This window comes from Coffea eugenioides, chromosome 11 (genome assembly GCF_003713205.1).
Source record: "Coffea eugenioides isolate CCC68of chromosome 11, Ceug_1.0, whole genome shotgun sequence".
Taxonomy (NCBI): domain Eukaryota; kingdom Viridiplantae; phylum Streptophyta; class Magnoliopsida; order Gentianales; family Rubiaceae; genus Coffea; species Coffea eugenioides.
This window is the reverse complement of record NC_040045.1, coordinates 26,132,981-26,151,263: the sequence shown is the minus strand read 5'-3', so window position 1 is coordinate 26,151,263 and position 18,283 is coordinate 26,132,981. Positions and strand designations below refer to the sequence as shown.

The 18,283-nt window shown below is 36.8% G+C and overlaps 1 protein-coding gene across 1 annotated transcript; it reads left to right on the top strand.

The window, feature by feature from the left end:
* Positions 1 to 14,596: 14,596 nt before the first annotated feature.
* On the top strand, positions 14,597 to 17,827 carry LOC113754347 (lignin-forming anionic peroxidase-like). Its single transcript, XM_027298736.1, has 4 exons — positions 14,597 to 14,815; positions 15,643 to 15,834; positions 16,633 to 16,798; positions 17,379 to 17,827. The coding sequence occupies exons 1-4, from the start codon at positions 14,597 to 14,599 to the stop codon at positions 17,765 to 17,767; spliced, it is 966 nt and encodes a 321-aa protein (XP_027154537.1). The 3' UTR covers positions 17,768 to 17,827.
* The last annotated feature ends 456 nt before the right edge of the window (positions 17,828 to 18,283 follow it).

Below are 18,283 nucleotides of genomic sequence, written 5' to 3'. Positions count from 1 at the left end.
ACTAACGCACTAAACTCGATGCACACTTGAGTTTGTATTAGACGAAAGTTTTGATTAAGCAATTGACTTTCAATCAATCTGATGACCTAACTGTTGTCCTCCTGTTTAGTGTTCAAAATAGAATGTTGGTCAAACTGCCTATTGTTTGGATTCAAGGGTGCAAAGTAAAATTACCACCTACTTTCGGGGGTGTTACTGTAATTAATACAGTCTAAGTGCCCTACAACCAAAAGACCCCTATTCTCCCTCAAGTCGTCTCCCTTCGGAACCCATTAATCACACTCAAATGGAGCCAATTAAAGGATGCACCATTTTTTTGGTGACAAAAATCTCGTGATTTTTATGAATGGTGTAATGATGTTAGTAGGGAATGTAGTAATTAATATGAAACCCCATCTGTGGATGATGGCCTGCAGAAGGATGTGCAGAACATCGTGTTCTAAAAGGTTCGAGAAGTTGTTCAGAGTAATGTTAAGATTAGACCTGACAATTGGGCGGGTTGGACGGTTTTGAGCGGGTTAATATTGGATTTTTATTTAAATGGGTTATACCCAACCCGTCCAACTTTACATTGGGTTACTTTTGGGTTGGATCATATTGGGTCATCTCAAACCCATGACCCAAATATGACCCAATATATTAATTAATAGATTTTGATACATAAATTCTCCCAAATATATTTTTACATACAAAAAATTTTTTCACACACACAAGCACATTTTCATATACTAAAACAATTTTGGTTCAAGTTAGATATAGCATTAAAAAATGGTATACCAATATTAAACAAGATCCAATCACACCTTAATTAAACTGAAATTTGATAAGAGATGTACAATTCTCAACCAATTAGTTCAAATATCACTATCCAATTCATTTGAAAATTCTTGAAAAAATTAACACGGTATTAAAACAGGTAACCATCCACCGGTCATCAATAAAACACATTCTAATCCTTCAATAACTCACTAAGGAGAGATAAACAACTACTGAACATGATATAGGCAACCCTAGGGGAAGACCCTCCTAGAACCTCCCAACCTTGTAATTATCAGAGTTGGATCTTTTCTCCCAACAGAAATTGAACTCGATTGTTCTCATGAACTCAAGACCTCTGACACACAAAGGTAATCAGCAACCTTAAGCAAATAAGGATGGATGAAGCGACACCACGATTAGGGAACAAGCTAATCGATAAAGTCTGATTTGAATCCTAAGCCATGAACTCAAGAATTCAGGAGTAAGTTCGATTAAGAACTTGAAGGAAAATTCCTCACGATTTCTGGTTGTAATAATCTCCCTTACTCTTACAAGAGGTGCCTTTTTATAGGCTAAAACTAGGGCAAAAATCCGGCCCACATAAACCTGGAAGAAATTCGGCCCGCACAAAGAGCTTAAAGAGCCAGCTCTTTAAGGCTTTCCGGTAAGGCCCAATAAGTAATAAACCTGGAAGAAATTTGGTCCGCACAAAGAGCTTAAAGAGCCAGCTCTTTAAGGCTTTCCGGTAAGGCCCAATAAGTAATAAAATACTAAACGCCTAACAACTACTAAACTAGACAGTCTTAAAACAACTACCAACTAGGCTAACAAGTATGAGATCATTCCTTCGCTTCAAACGTACAAGTGAACAAAGTAACTTCATGGTCTATCGAATCTTCAAACCTAGCTTGCCCCTTGCTTGTATGGTGAATGATCAAGGCTCGCAAAGCTTCTTTCACCTTCTTGGTTCTTGACCTTGTCATCGGACCGCCAATGTGGACCAAAGGATCCTTGCCCCAAGGTTGAAGTTATTGCACACCCGTATCCGCATCATTCCCTCTTTCCTCGAAAAGATTCGTCCTCGAATCTTCAAAGTCTCCTCTTGAAAGTGAGTTGTCCGCAAATCGATGGTGCGCTTAAAGGACAACAGTGTTGGAAGTAGACGAATGACTACGAGCCATGTTGCATGTCGTTTGGTCAGCTTCGGGAAGGGCTCAAACAAGGACATGCGCCAAGGTAGGAAAGAGCTTGTGTAAGGCGTGTGAAAATCCCAAGTGGCAATCCAAAACTCTCTAATTAGCCTTTGGTCATGAAGCTTCACATTGATACCTTGATTGTGCAAAGGTGTAAAATCCAGCACTAGTTGACATTGATTTGAATCATCTTGCATGGATAAATTGTGAGCATGTTGTTGCATGGATGAGGCACTAAACAACTCGTGGAGGACGGCTTTGGGATCTTGCGTGACACGCAATTTCTTTTCTTCCAACATATAAGGTAGCAAACAATTGAATTCCACTTCGTGAGGGTTACTCGAACTAGCACAAGTTGAAGTTGACAAATTGAGCACTTGGCCACCAGCTTTTAGTTGTGTGACTAAGCATGAAAGATCACCACCTTTAGTTGGAATAAGCACGAAATCAGGTTGTAAGCCTTTAATCAAAACTGGAAAATTGTGGACAGCTTTACAACCTACAAAAACAAAATAAACTTCAACTTGAAACAAATTTGAAATCGGGTAAAGAAGTAATGGTACATTATCAACTAAATGGTAAGAAGGTATAGAACAAGTTTTAAGTGTGAAAACTCCCTTTGCCACTTCATTATTCCTTCCACCAATTGATTCAACTTGAGAAGGCATTGCTAGCCTTTTACACTTTTCTTCAAAATCTGGATAAGAAATACAAGTGTTAGGATGGAAATTATACTCAAAAGAAGGTAGAGATGAAGAATGAACCATAGGTAGTAAATGAGAGTCAAAGTTTGGAATTCTCCCTTCATGGTTGGTTTGAATTGATTCCCCTTTGGTATGGACAGATTTGAATTGAAATTGTTCCATGAGGTGATCCCAAATAGATTTAATTCCTAAAAGACAAACTCCATGGAAACTAGTGAATTGTACAAGTGACTTTGGAATGGAGCATGGCATGACTAACTTCACTTGACTTTGCTTAATCTGCACAAATGAAGAAACACTAAATAAAGCAAAGGTAAGTTCGTTAGAAAAACAATAAGCCCTCACATTTTTGCTAAAAATCGTCTCACTTTCTCTCTTTTCTTCCTTTTTACCACTCATCTCATCAGATTTTTCCATCTCTTTATCTAGTTTAACGCCCTCGATTGTTTTCTCATCATCAACCTCCTCAACAAATGGTTCAATAGGATGAGATACTCCTTTGTTGGGAATAGGGTCAGCTATCTCCTTCTTAGAAAACTCACTTTGATAGCATCCATTTGACTCCATTTGTTTTTTGTGTAGAAGACGTTGATATGTCTCCCAAAATGACTCCGCATGAGGTGGTTCAACTCTAAGTTTAGTCTTAGAAAATGTTGAATGAACCTTCTTATCACCTCTTGCATAAACTGGCTTTAAAGAGGTAGATTGCATGGAACCCCTCCTCTTGAGAGATTCGTTCTCTCGTTGGAGCCGATTGTACAAGTCCGCAGTATAATGGGAGGGTACAAATCGTTTCCTCATCACTTGCTTCATTTCAGTCCAAGTGTCAATTGGTTGTTCCCTATTTCTCCTCCTTGTGGCACATACTTGCCCCCACCAAATAGATGCATAATCTTGAAATTCAATAGCTGCAAGTTTCACCTTTTTCTCTTCAGAGTAGTTGTGGACTTCAAACACTTGCTCAACTCGTCTAACCCAATCCAAGTAAGCTTCAGGATCATATTTCCCATGAAAGGTAGGCATCTTGGTCTTGATCGAACCAAGATTGTCATCGGTTCTCCTAGGTCGGCCTCGACCTTCCCTCGCTTCCCTCTGGCTTTTCCTTGATCGAAAAGAGATGTTAGAATGATATCTCTTATCATCTGCATCATGATCAGCACTCTGAACACTCGAAGCCCTATTGTGTGTATCTCCGGTACCTCGCATCGCAATGGCAGCCACCCTGTCGGTTAGTTGTTGGAGAGTTTGGAGCACCAATTTGAGTGACATGTCGGTCTCGGACGGCTCGGCCATGTTCCCCTCTTGAGACATATTGTCCAACCTGCAAAACAAGTGTATCCTAGTCTACCTTGCAAAGCACTCGTGTATCACTCAAGAAAACACACTCACTCCCAATTTTCCTTCTCGAAGTTCTTAAAACAACTCAACTCTCAAAAGTTCCAGAATTAAATACCCTATAAGCAAGTAACAAGACACAAAGCAGAATTTTGCAAATCTTAGAAAAACTCTACCCGAAGCTGGAACCTTTTTTTTTTTTTTTTTTGAGCTGTTGTTTTGCTGAGTTTCTGGTTAGTACTTTGGAAGGTAAATGGTGCTTTTGGGGTGCTCAAATAATGCAAGAACCAGTCCTCAAATTTCAGGGAAATCGGCTCGCAAAGACTAGCTCAACCGATTTTAGAAACCCAAGAATTTAAAGGCGGTGTGGCTAAGGTGTTTGTGGCGGTTTAGGTTTGGTTTTGGAAACTGATTTTGGGGTGCTTGGGGTCTGGTTAGGTAGTTTGGAGTCGTTGAAATTCAATTAAGATTGGAACTCAAGAGTTGGAAACCAATCAAAATTAGGAAACCCAAGTTTTGGGAAATCAACCAAGATTTGGAGACTAATCAAGATTTGGGAACCCACCAAGAATTGGAAGCTCACGATTTTTTTTTTGGAAACTTGATTTCCTTTGTATGAGAGCCAATTCCTTCTCTTCTTCCTTTTTTTTTTTCTTTCGTTTTTTTTTTCCTTTTTTTTTTCGGCTCTTCAAGGAACACAAATTCAGATCACACCAACAAGTTCAAGAAAACGGATGAAAGGTTATGCCAATTCCAAGAAAACCCTAGTTCTTGGTTTATTGTTCAAGAATTTTTAAAACAAGACTTGGTGGTCAAGAACTTCAAGAATTTTGTTCAAGGAGCTCAAGAACTTCCCCAAATTATGTTGTGGTGTCTAGGGTTTGCAAGAACAACAACCAATACTCAAGAAATAGGCAAAACAGAATTTCAGCAATACTCAAAAGAAAATTCCAGCAATACTCTAGCAACTTGGACACTAAAACAATATAAGGTACGTGACTCTTTTTTTTTTTTTTTCTTTAAACCCTAACAACCCAAACACAAGTATAACAAATCCAAGAACTTGGACAGAAAACACAAAAAGACAACACCCAAACAGTTTTTTTGTTTTTTACTCGGATGAACAGTAACATGAACAGTACGCTACAGTACGATGAACAGTAATTCGGAACAGTAACGATGAACAGTAATCGCTACAGTCTTTTTTGTTTTTTTGACAAAAGACACAAACTAACAAGATTTGAACAACTTCAATTAAAAGAGAATTAACCTGATGCTCTGATTACCAACTGATATAGGCAACCCTAGGGGAAGACCCTCCTAGAACCTCCCAACCTTGTAATTATCAGAGTTGGATCTTTTCTCCCAACAGAAATTGAACTCGATTGTTCTCATGAACTCAAGACCTCTGACACACAAAGGTAATCAGCAACCTTAAGCAAATAAGGATGGATGAAGCGACACCACGATTAGGGAACAAGCTAATCGATAAAGTCTGATTTGAATCCTAAGCCATGAACTCAAGAATTCAGGAGTAAGTTCGATTAAGAACTTGAAGGAAAATTCCTCACGATTTCTGGTTGTAATAATCTCCCTTACTCTTACAAGAGGTGCCTTTTTATAGGCTAAAACTAGGGCAAAAATCCGGCCCACATAAACCTGGAAGAAATTCGGCCCGCACAAAGAGCTTAAAGAGCCAGCTCTTTAAGGCTTTCCGGTAAGGCCCAATAAGTAATAAACCTGGAAGAAATTCGGTCCGCACAAAGAGCTTAAAGAGCCAGCTCTTTAAGGCTTTCCGGTAAGGCCCAATAAGTAATAAAATACTAAACGCCTAACAACTACTAAACTAGACAGTCTTAAAACAACTACCAACTAGGCTAACAAGTATGAGATCATTCCTTCGCTTCAAACGTACAAGTGAACAAAGTAACTTCATGGTCTATCGAATCTTCAAACCTAGCTTGCCCCTTGCTTGTATGGTGAATGATCAAGGCTCGCAAAGCTTCTTTCACCTTCTTGGTTCTTGACCTTGTCATCGGACCGCCAATGTGGACCAAAGGATCCTTGCCCCAAGGTTGAAGTTATTGCACACCCGTATCCGCATCATTCCCTCTTTCCTCGAAAAGATTCGTCCTCGAATCTTCAAAGTCTCCTCTTGAAAGTGAGTTGTCCGCAAATCGATGGTGCGCTTAAAGGACAACAGTGTTGGAAGTAGACGAATGACTACGAGCCATGTTGCATGTCGTTTGGTCAGCTTCGGGAAGGGCTCAAACAAGGACATGCGCCAAGGTAGGAAAGAGCTTGTGTAAGGCGTGTGAAAATCCCAAGTGGCAATCCAAAACTCTCTAATTAGCCTTTGGTCATGAAGCTTCACATTGATACCTTGATTGTGCAAAGGTGTAAAATCCAGCACTAGTTGACATTGATTTGAATCATCTTGCATGGATAAATTGTGAGCATGTTGTTGCATGGATGAGGCACTAAACAACTCGTGGAGGACGGCTTTGGGATCTTGCGTGACACGCAATTTCTTTTCTTCCAACATATAAGGTAGCAAACAATTGAATTCCACTTCGTGAGGGTTACTCGAACTAGCACAAGTTGAAGTTGACAAATTGAGCACTTGGCCACCAGCTTTTAGTTGTGTGACTAAGCATGAAAGATCACCACCTTTAGTTGGAATAAGCACGAAATCAGGTTGTAAGCCTTTAATCAAAACTGGAAAATTGTGGACAGCTTTACAACCTACAAAAACAAAATAAACTTCAACTTGAAACAAATTTGAAATCGGGTAAAGAAGTAATGGTACATTATCAACTAAATGGTAAGAAGGTATAGAACAAGTTTTAAGTGTGAAAACTCCCTTTGCCACTTCATTATTCCTTCCACCAATTGATTCAACTTGAGAAGGCATTGCTAGCCTTTTACACTTTTCTTCAAAATCTGGATAAGAAATACAAGTGTTAGGATGGAAATTATACTCAAAAGAAGGTAGAGATGAAGAATGAACCATAGGTAGTAAATGAGAGTCAAAGTTTGGAATTCTCCCTTCATGGTTGGTTTGAATTGATTCCCCTTTGGTATGGACAGATTTGAATTGAAATTGTTCCATGAGGTGATCCCAAATAGATTTAATTCCTAAAAGACAAACTCCATGGAAACTAGTGAATTGTACAAGTGACTTTGGAATGGAGCATGGCATGACTAACTTCACTTGACTTTGCTTAATCTGCACAAATGAAGAAACACTAAATAAAGCAAAGGTAAGTTCGTTAGAAAAACAATAAGCCCTCACATTTTTGCTAAAAATCGTCTCACTTTCTCTCTTTTCTTCCTTTTTACCACTCATCTCATCAGATTTTTCCATCTCTTTATCTAGTTTAACGCCCTCGATTGTTTTCTCATCATCAACCTCCTCAACAAATGGTTCAATAGGATGAGATACTCCTTTGTTGGGAATAGGGTCAGCTATCTCCTTCTTAGAAAACTCACTTTGATAGCATCCATTTGACTCCATTTGTTTTTTGTGTAGAAGACGTTGATATGTCTCCCAAAATGACTCCGCATGAGGTGGTTCAACTCTAAGTTTAGTCTTAGAAAATGTTGAATGAACCTTCTTATCACCTCTTGCATAAACTGGCTTTAAAGAGGTAGATTGCATGGAACCCCTCCTCTTGAGAGATTCGTTCTCTCGTTGGAGCCGATTGTACAAGTCCGCAGTATAATGGGAGGGTACAAATCGTTTCCTCATCACTTGCTTCATTTCAGTCCAAGTGTCAATTGGTTGTTCCCTATTTCTCCTCCTTGTGGCACATACTTGCCCCCACCAAATAGATGCATAATCTTGAAATTCAATAGCTGCAAGTTTCACCTTTTTCTCTTCAGAGTAGTTGTGGACTTCAAACACTTGCTCAACTCGTCTAACCCAATCCAAGTAAGCTTCAGGATCATTTTTCCCATGAAAGGTAGGCATCTTGGTCTTGATCGAACCAAGATTGTCATCGGTTCTCCTAGGTCGGCCTCGACCTTCCCTCGCTTCCCTCTGGCTTTTCCTTGATCGAAAAGAGATGTTAGAATGATATCTCTTATCATCTGCATCATGATCAGCACTCTGAACACTCGAAGCCCTATTGTGTGTATCTCCGGTACCTCGCATCGCAATGGCAGCCACCCTGTCGGTTAGTTGTTGGAGAGTTTGGAGCACCAATTTGAGTGACATGTCGGTCTCGGACGGCTCGGCCATGTTCCCCTCTTGAGACATATTGTCCAACCTGCAAAACAAGTGTATCCTAGTCTACCTTGCAAAGCACTCGTGTATCACTCAAGAAAACACACTCACTCCCAATTTTCCTTCTCGAAGTTCTTAAAACAACTCAACTCTCAAAAGTTCCAGAATTAAATACCCTATAAGCAAGTAACAAGACACAAAGCAGAATTTTGCAAATCTTAGAAAAACTCTACCCGAAGCTGGAACCTTTTTTTTTTTTTTTTTGAGCTGTTGTTTTGCTGAGTTTCTGGTCAGTACTTTGGAAGGTAAATGGTGCTTTTGGGGTGCTCAAATAATGCAAGAACCAGTCCTCAAATTTCAGTCAAATCGGCTCGCAAAGACTAGCTCAACCGATTTTAGAAACCCAAGAATTTAAAGGCGGTTTGGCTAAGGTGTTTGTGGCGGTTTAGGTTTGGTTTTGGAAACTGATTTGGGGTGCTTGGGGTCTGGTTAGGTAGTTTGGGTCGTTGAAATTCAATTAAGATTGGAACTCAAGAGTTGGAAACCAATCAAGATTAGGAAACTCAAGTTTTGGGAAATCAACCAAGATTTGGAGACTAATCAAGATTTGGGAACCCACCAAGAATTGGAAACTCACGATTTTTTTGGAAACTTGATTTCCTTTGTATGAGAGCCAATTCCTTCTCTTCTTCCTTTTTTTTTTCTTTCGTTTTTTTTTTCTCTTCAAGGAACACAAATTCAGATCACACCAACAAGTTCAAGAAAACGGATGAAAGGTTATGCCAATTCCAAGAAACCCTAGTTCTTGGTTTATTGTTCAAGAATTTTCAAAACAAGACTTGGTGGTCCAAGAACTTCAAGAATTTGTTCAAGAAGCTCAAGAACTTCCCCAAATTGCGTTGTGGTGTTTAGGGTTTGCAAGAACAACAACCAATTCTCAAGAAATAGGCAAAACAGAATTTCAGCAATACTCAAAAGAAAATTCCAGCAATACTCTAGCAACTTGGACACTAAAACAATATAAGGTACGTGACTCTTTTTTTTTTCTTTTTTTTCTTTAAACCCTAACAACCCAAACACAAGTATAACAAACCCAAGAACTTGGACAGAAAACACAAAAAGACAACACCCAAACAGTTTTTTTTTTGACTCGGATGAACAGTAACGTGAACAGTACGCTACAGTATGATGAACAGTATTTCGGAATAGTAACGATGAACAGTAATCGCTACAGTTTTTTTTTTTTGACAAAAAGACAACTAACAAGATATGAACAACTTCAATTAAAAGAGAATTAACCTGATGCTCTGATTACCAACTGATATAGGCAACCCTAGGGGAAGACCCTCCTAGAACCTCCCAACCTTGTAATTATCAGAGTTGGATCTTTTCTCCCAACAGAAATTGAACTCGATTGTTCTCATGAACTCAAGACCTCTGACACACAAAGGTAATCAGCAACCTTAAGCAAATAAGGATGGATGAAGCGACACCACGATTAGGGAACAAGCTAATCGATAAAGTCTGATTTGAATCCTAAGCCATGAACTCAAGAATTCAGGAGTAAGTTCGATTAAGAACTTGAAGGAAAATTCCTCACGATTTCTGGTTGTAATAATCTGTCTTACTCTTACAAGAGGTGCCTTTTTATAGGCTAAAACTAGGGCAAAAATCCGGCCCACATAAACCTGGAAGAAATTCGGCCCGCACAAAGAGCTTAAAGAGCCAGCTCTTTAAGGCTTTCCGGTAAGGCCCAATAAGTAATAAACCTGGAAGAAATTCGGTCCGCACAAAGAGCTTAAAGAGCCAGCTCTTTAAGGCTTTCCGGTAAGGCCCAATAAGTAATAAAATACTAAACGCCTAACAACTACTAAACTAGACAGTCTTAAAACAACTACCAACTAGGCTAACAAGTATGAGATCATTCCTTCGCTTCAAACGTACAAGTGAACAAAGTAACTTCATGGTCTATCGAATCTTCAAACCTAGCTTGCCCCTTGCTTGTATGGTGAATGATCAAGGCTCGCAAAGCTTCTTTCACCTTCTTGGTTCTTGACCTTGTCATCGGACCGCCAATGTGGACCAAAGGATCCTTGCCCCAAGGTTGAAGTTATTGCACACCCGTATCCGCATCAGAACATCCCAAAAATGTTGGAATTCAAAGTTGAAATTAATTTTGCTTCATGGCACTTGAGCAGCATTCAACCCCAGTGATATAACAAATGGACATATACTGGAACAGCTGCAGCAAAAATAAAATGGCAAGTATTAGCAACCAACAAATAAGCAGAAGTAATGGAAGAATTGGACACACAAAAGACAACCACATTCAGAATAAACACATAGAACACACAGATTATGCTGTTATGAAAGTCAAATTAGTTCCTAAGACCAATCTGAAAAGCATGTGAATAACTCATATTCTGTCTTAAAAAACTTTAAGCATGGAAAAGCATCAATTCACACGTTGAAGAATTCAAGAAGGTCAAAAGTGTTAACTCACAGGATCGAATTAAATAACATTTAGGAGCTGTATAATTTGCATTGTCTTCAAGAAGGCCATTTGTTAACATACAGGAAGGAATTGTTTCCTCAGAGAAACAGCCTCATCAGGGCTAAAGATATAGTAAAGCAAATTTGACAAGCAGTATTTATTGTTGAATTATAAAAGTTTCAGATTACATGATTATGGAACACAACAGACTAGTAGAGTAAGATCATACTTTCATTCATTAAGTTAAAGAAACATTGGTTCTCGACAGTGTCTATACAATTCTTCCTTACACATAGCAGAAAATCAGACTTGAAAAGTTGTTTCCACTACCACTACAGTTACTTGAATAATTGTGTGAACTCATTAAGTTTTGACAGACCATACTCTTAACTTATGCTGTATATAAGATGAGTTAAAAACAGAGTACAACAAGTATTCTAAAATATCGAGGTCACATCACATGACATACTTACTAAGTATCAACATTTGCAGATGCATCTTGTTCAGCAATAAATCTTCTAATATCAATTCCAAGATCTTGCTTCTCGTCTTCTTGTTCAACTTCAAAATCTTTATCAGGACTCTCTAAAATTTAGCAGATTTAATCAACAAATGAAGAAAATAATTAAAGAGATCCTAAGCTACTGAAAATTAACAGTCAATGCAACTAAATATCTAATTTACCTTCGTTATTATACAACCAATCTCGAGAACACAGTAGGCCGTGTCCTCAGGTCAGGGGTGGCCACTGCAGATAATCAGTCTCAATTCTTTTGTGGATTCGTTTTGGTTTTGGATTTGGTTTTGCAGATTTTGTTTCTTTTGATTGAAAACGTTGTTAGCAAGAAAGAAAGAACTCTTTGTGGAGAAGGCAGCGAAGGTGAAACATCACAGAGGTGAATTTGCTCAAGAGTAAAGGCAACGAAGGTGGTGGTGGTGGAGGTTTACTCGCTGGAAACACAGTCGCCCAGGATAAAACTTTTAATTGGTTTATTTGTTTTTTTTTTAAGTTGGGTAATGGGTGCCCAACACAACTACCCAAACCATCCAAAATATATGTGGGTTTTTATTACCTAATTCAAAATTGACCCAATACCCAATTTACCCAACCCAACTTCTCAAATTAGTGGGTTGGTTGGGTGGGTTGTTGGGTTTTGGGTATAATTGCCAGGTCTAATTAAGATCATAAAAAGTAAAATGTTAATGCCACTTTCATATTTGTTAATGTCTTCATTTACTCATGTGCAACGAATAAAATGCTTTAAATTACAGTTTTTTTTTTTTACAAAAAGGTACAATTGTAAATTCAATGACTAATGGCCCCTTTTTTTTTAGTCTAATTCACGTGTTAAAATTATCAGAAGTGATATTAATAGATAGGGGAGTTTCACTAACATATCCATTTTGAAATTTATTAAATGTATTTTAGTACATGGGCCATCAGAGAAACTTTAAAAGTAGGATTTGCTTGTAAAAGTCTAATTGGATAATTTGGAAATTAAGTGGGACCATTATTGGCTGCTATTTAGCTTGAATTTGCACAGTTTATCAGAACCTGTTGTAGATTAGCTCACAAGTTAATGTCATTTCGTTTTGGCTTTTTTTGACTTGAATTTCATTCCCATCTAACTACTGCGTGATTAGTGTGCATGCATGCGTTTGGTATTCTAAAATGCTACCAAAAGTCAATGGGCATATTTGATTTCTTGTATATATAAAGGGCCTTCTGAATAAAAACAAATAAATAAATAGAGAAAGAAAGTAAGAAAGACGGGCAGAAAGAAGACAAGAAAGCCGTGATTAGTCTTTCATCACCTTGTTTGCATTTTCCACACCAGATGGTTCTCAAATTTCAAGTGATTATTCAACCTAAGACTTGTAACCATATATGACTATGAAAAGATACAAGTAATTATCTTTTCTTTTTTTTTTCTTTTTGAAAAAGTCATGCTGTGTAGGATTTGGCACGAGTCTTGATTTTGCTAAACTTGTAGAGTTGGAAGCAAATCATAGAGGGCTTTTGTTGCAAAGCAAATCCTTTTGGACGCAATACAAAAAATTATGTTCAATAGAGATGATTTTAGCAGCAGCATCTAAAAAGAGTAATCAGGTTCTTGCTAGTCCAACTAATTCTTAAATTATTACAATTAAATATATCTAAATAATCGACTAATTGCATGGGAAAGGATTCATTGTATTCCAAAGTAACCAAAAAAGTTATCAAAGCTTAAGATGAAAATTTTAATTTACACTTCCTAGAGACCAAATTATTAAACTTTACTTAAATTTGTTTCACTTTGCTAGCATTGTCTAAATGTCATCTTACAAAATACCTAGTGGTATGTTGATTATAGAAGAATTGTCAACTAATTTAAGTACACGTGCATACGCTACTTGTCTTCAAAGTACTGCCTAAACGTCATCTTATATCCGTTTACCAAGTCAAAACTTGAAGTACACTTGCATATGCTACTTGTCTTCAAAGTAGTTTACACAGGGGAAAAAAAAGAAATGCTTTTTATAATTTCTCTTATTTGAGTGCAGAAATTTTCTTTTTAAGTATTTTTTTATCGCTCTTTCCTGAAATCAAGAATCTATTTGGCAGGCATTTTTCTGAATATAATAGTATAATATTTTTTTGGATGTGATAGATATAAATTTAAAACATGATTGAACAAAGTGAAAACTTTTTTTGTATGATACTAATCCAAACAGAGCCCAGGTCTCCGAACCATTTATTCTCCAGGCCTTAAAAATTTAATCAACTATATTGCATGCTTGTGGGAACTTAATTTTTATAAGACTTGCAGAATCAACATTTCTTAAAATGGCATAGTGTACAATCAAGAATTAATCCTAGTCACTTCAATGTCATAACCATACCAAAAAATGATGTTAAATACTAATAAAATCATATTGAACATCTCTAACCAACTAAGTTTGACTCTAAACAATTACAAATACTAATCAACTAGTTTTTTTTTTTTTTTGACAAAGTCATTTTGCCTGCCGCGAGTCTTTCGTTTGCGTAAATTGTAAGAGTTGGAAGCAATTTATAAAAAGTCTTGCGTCCTTATAAAAGACGGTTATTACATTCAATAGAAAGAGTAACATAACCTGGCAGTAATATTTAGAAAAGGTAAAGTTTTTCCTGTCCACGTAATTCTTAGTTTTGGACAAAGTACTATTTAGAAAAGTAAGTTTATGAAATAGTAGAATAACACTTTTTGAGATGTAATGCATCTGATTAAGAATGGTGACTGGAAAAAAAGGTGATCATATTTCCTAAAAATTTTTGCATAAATTTCTAATAGAAACAGAGCTTATAATTCTCCAATCCATTTCAGTTCTAAGCCTTCACAATCTCTAATAAAGCACAGCTGGTGGAACTTTAATGTTTGTATGACTTGTAAAATCAAGCATTATCTACACATTTCACTACACATTAAAAACTATTAAGTCATATTCATCTCTAATCAAGATCTTAAAAAACGACTACTCATTCTAAATTCAATAGCAATACCTACTTCATTTCTTACAGTTGACTTCAAATTAATCTATCAATCCGTCTATGATACAATAAGAGAATTGGTCCTATATAGAGCCGTGCATTGAAAAGTGAAAAGCCTTGCATTGAAGAATCTTCAAAACAAAAAGAACAAGTGAGCTTCTTAGATGTTGCGCTGTGATATATCAATCCGCTACCGGGAAATCTCAGCAGCCGATAATAACGGCCGACACATTTCCATAGTGCACAGTGCCATAATGCAACTATAAATTGAGTGACCCTCTAAGCTCTCTCAATCATCCATAGTTGGAAAAAGAAAACTTCCTTTGAAAATTTTGCAAGGCATAAATTTCTTCAAGATTCTTGAAACTGATAATGGCTGTGAACAAATTTTTTGGTGCAATTTCTGCACTATCTCTACTGCTTCTTCTTTCTAGCTTTGGTTGTGAAGCACACCTTTCACCTACATTTTATGATTATACTTGCCCTAATGCTCTCACTAAAATCCGTTCCACCATCCGGTCAGGAATATCGCATGAACGGAGGATGGCCGCGTCGTTGATTCGCCTCCATTTCCATGATTGCTTCGTGCAGGCAAGTCCATAACTAAACATATTTGAGAGTTTACACGGTTATTTCTCAAAAAATGATTTAAGCTACACAACATTTCCATACAGTACAGTTTACAAACACATCAACTTGACTTGTTTGGTGAGTTTAGGTTTGGGATTTATCAGTGCAAGCAATACATTTCATGCACTAATAATAAATCTCATCCTTTATCTAACCTTGCAAGTCCTTTTGAATTTCTACAGTTCGTAATGCAGCCTAGCTAACCATAGGTCACTGTTGCGATTTGGATCCGCCCATCCACCTTTAAGGTTCTCTTTCCCTTGGGTCGAGTTTTCGTGGACAGATCTGAATTTCAGCATCTTTCACCCACACATGACGAGGGTGACATTATGGGCATGCTTGAATAACGATAAATACTATAAATTTTGTTTTCTGACCATAAAAAAATTTGAAACAAGTCTTTTTTGTAGACTGTAGTAAATGATTTGCGCCCAAAAATCTTCTAAAGCTTGTATACTCCACTATTCAACTTGTACTGTCTTTGGTGGCCGCCTACGTTTACATGGGCATGGGTACGTCTCTAACTGTTCCAAAAGGTTAAAGCCCTCTAACACGTAGTGCATTCCGCAAAATATGTATTGTGCATTTTAGTTCTTGGAATGTACACTACTTGACCAAGTCTAAGGCAGAAGGCAGTAAAAGCATTCATAAAGAATGTACAAAAACAATATTGGTCCACACAAATTCGAATTCGAGGATATGGATAACTGGATCTAATCCTTATAGTTAATCATTGCTAGCATTGGTTGTGTGTGCTTAACCAAATTTGATTCTATTACCCTTTACAGGGTTGTGATGGATCAGTATTGCTTGATGAGACACCTACAATTCAAAGTGAGAAGACATCAAAGGCGAATAACCATTCTGCGAGAGGTTTCAATGTTATAGAGAATGCCAAAACCGCAGTCGAGAAAATATGTCCTGGAGTTGTTTCTTGTGCAGATATTCTAGCAGTTGCTGCAAGAGATTCATCAGTTGCTGTAAGTAAAATTTAAGTAATTAACTATTTTTGAAGTCGTAGAACAGAGAAGGAAACATAAATAACATGCATAAGAATGGATTATTCATTTTAATCTTTAGCAGTATATAGAGATTTCTATGCATTATGAAAAATTTTTTATTCTCAAAGATTTAATATGAACAAGCACAAATAAGGGTAGGAAAGTTCAAAACAGTTAAAACTAAATCTGTGATGGTTTTGCTATAAATGATTTTTAGTAGATTAGTCATTCGATTCCACTTATCTTGTTAATTTGTGTTTAGATACCAAAATTATCCTCAAAGCCTAAATTAAAAAGGACAAAAAGTTGATAGCTAGAGACCACATGTGCTAGCTGTAGATTGGACAGTCACATAAAAGCTATAGAGGGGTTGTTCTCCATTATTACAGATCTTGCAAAAGAATAACTAATCAGAAACAGTAAAATCTAATTTTGCGTAGGTTTGTAAATTATAACTTTTTGGCTATTGAAAAATCTAAAATTTAGGCAAAAAATAAAATAAAATCAAATGAGAACATAAAAAAGGAAAAAAAAAACTTGTTTTCCAAAATCAGAATGTAAGAGCTTGTAAAATAATTAAATCAGAGCACGGTACAATTTTTCTTTAACCTAAAAAACATCATTTATAGGAGATTTGATAATAGAAAGTAGGACAAGATCAAAAAGATGATATTATTGGGTAAATTTTCTTTTTCTGTTAGAATGTGAAAATATAAGTTCTAGATCGTGCTTCATTATTCCTTCACCTCTTAATTCTTATAATTGCCATAATATCAGGTTGGGGGTCCGTCATGGACCGTAAAGCTGGGAAGAAGAGATTCTACCACTGCTAGTCGTTCCCTAGCAGACAGTGATCTTCCTGCCCCTTTTGACCATCTTGATAGACTTATTACCCTATTTTCAAACAAGGGTTTTACTCCCAGGGAAATGGTTGCCTTATCAGGTAATACTTGTGTTTCTTTTGATTCACTTTTGGAACAGTATGCCAAGTCTGATTTTTATTTATTTTTGCTTGGGGCTGTGCACAAAATTAAATTTGCAAAAAGTGCTAGAATATTCTTTTAGAATATTTTTCAGATGCCCATCCCTAACCACTTCCATCATTTGTACATGCAAACTTAAAAATTTGCAACCAATCGGTGTATGATTTTTTCTTTCTCAAAAGAGTACAAGATTTATAAACTAATTAAAGTTTTAGTTTTATTCATTACTCCTTTATGTTTGTTAGTTTAAAAGACTAAAAACCCTTATTCGTCTAACCATTCTGATATGAAAATTTCAGGTGTCAAAAATCAAGCGTATTTTTGTCTTCTCACATAATTAAAAAAAGGGAAAAAAATTATATATATATATATATATATATATATATATATATATATGAAACTGAAAGTAGAGTATATAATTTACAATCCTTTCGAAAATGCAATCCATAATTTTTTTACATTTTCCATTTTTCTATATGCACATTGAATATATATAGTTTTGATCCTGATGGCGATTATGGACTCGAAATTGAAATGCAGGAGCCCACACGGTAGGCCAGGCACAATGTTTTACATTCCAGCAAAGGATATATAGCAACGGAGCAGATATTAATGCAGGCTTTGCCAGCGCCCGCCGTCGCCGGTGCCCACGAACCGGCAGAAATAGCAATTTGGCACCACTTGATTTGGTGACACCAAATCAATTCGACAACAACTACTACAAGAATCTTGTGCGGAAGAAAGGCCTTCTGATATCAGACCAAACCCTTTTCAATGGATCATCAACTGATACTATTGTTAAAGAATATAGCAAAAATCCTCGAACTTTCTCGTCTGATTTTAGTGCAGCAATGGTTAAAATGGGTGATTTAAGCCCCCTTACAGGTCAAGATGGGATCATTAGACGGGTTTGCAGTTCCATAAACTAGAGAGCCAGCATCATTTTCCTGGAAGACTGGTCAAGTTCAGTATTTTCCTTTTTTATTCCAAATTTGTTGTGTTTTTGGTGTCTTCAAGTGTACATGAAGTCAGATTGGCTTTTCTTTCGTACTCTTAGTTAATTTGTGCCATTCTTTCTAAGTTGTAAGTATTGAAGGATTTGAATAAAAGCATAAATGCATCTAACTTACTGATCTTTCTTTTTTCATTTGCTTTATTCTAGTAAAAATTCGGACAATATGTCACCTAACTGGAAAAAAAAAAAACCACTGCTGAGAAGATTAGAATTGCCACTCAGCTATTCATTCTAATTCAAGAAATCCAAGACTTTGACTCCTTCTAATTGCCCTGAAAAACAGCGAGTTTTCTTAAGCATCTAACTATATACATCGCAAGATACGATATTACATGAGCCATAGTATTCCATACTTATAATACTATGGTAATCCCAAAGTGTAAGGGTCACTTGCACTACTATTCTGAAGACCTTAATCCATTAGCAACTA

Excerpts from the sequence above, each read along its gene's own strand:
- LOC113754347 (XM_027298736.1), top strand. The coding sequence starts at position 14,597 with ATGGCTGTGAACAAATTTTTTGGTGCAATTTCTGCACTATCTCTACTG. Across the intron at positions 14,816-15,642 it reads TCCATGATTGCTTCGTGCAG|GGTTGTGATGGATCAGTATT; the intron begins GCAAGTCCATAA and ends TACCCTTTACAG. Across the intron at positions 16,799-17,378 it reads GGAAATGGTTGCCTTATCAG|GAGCCCACACGGTAGGCCAG; the intron begins GTAATACTTGTG and ends ATTGAAATGCAG.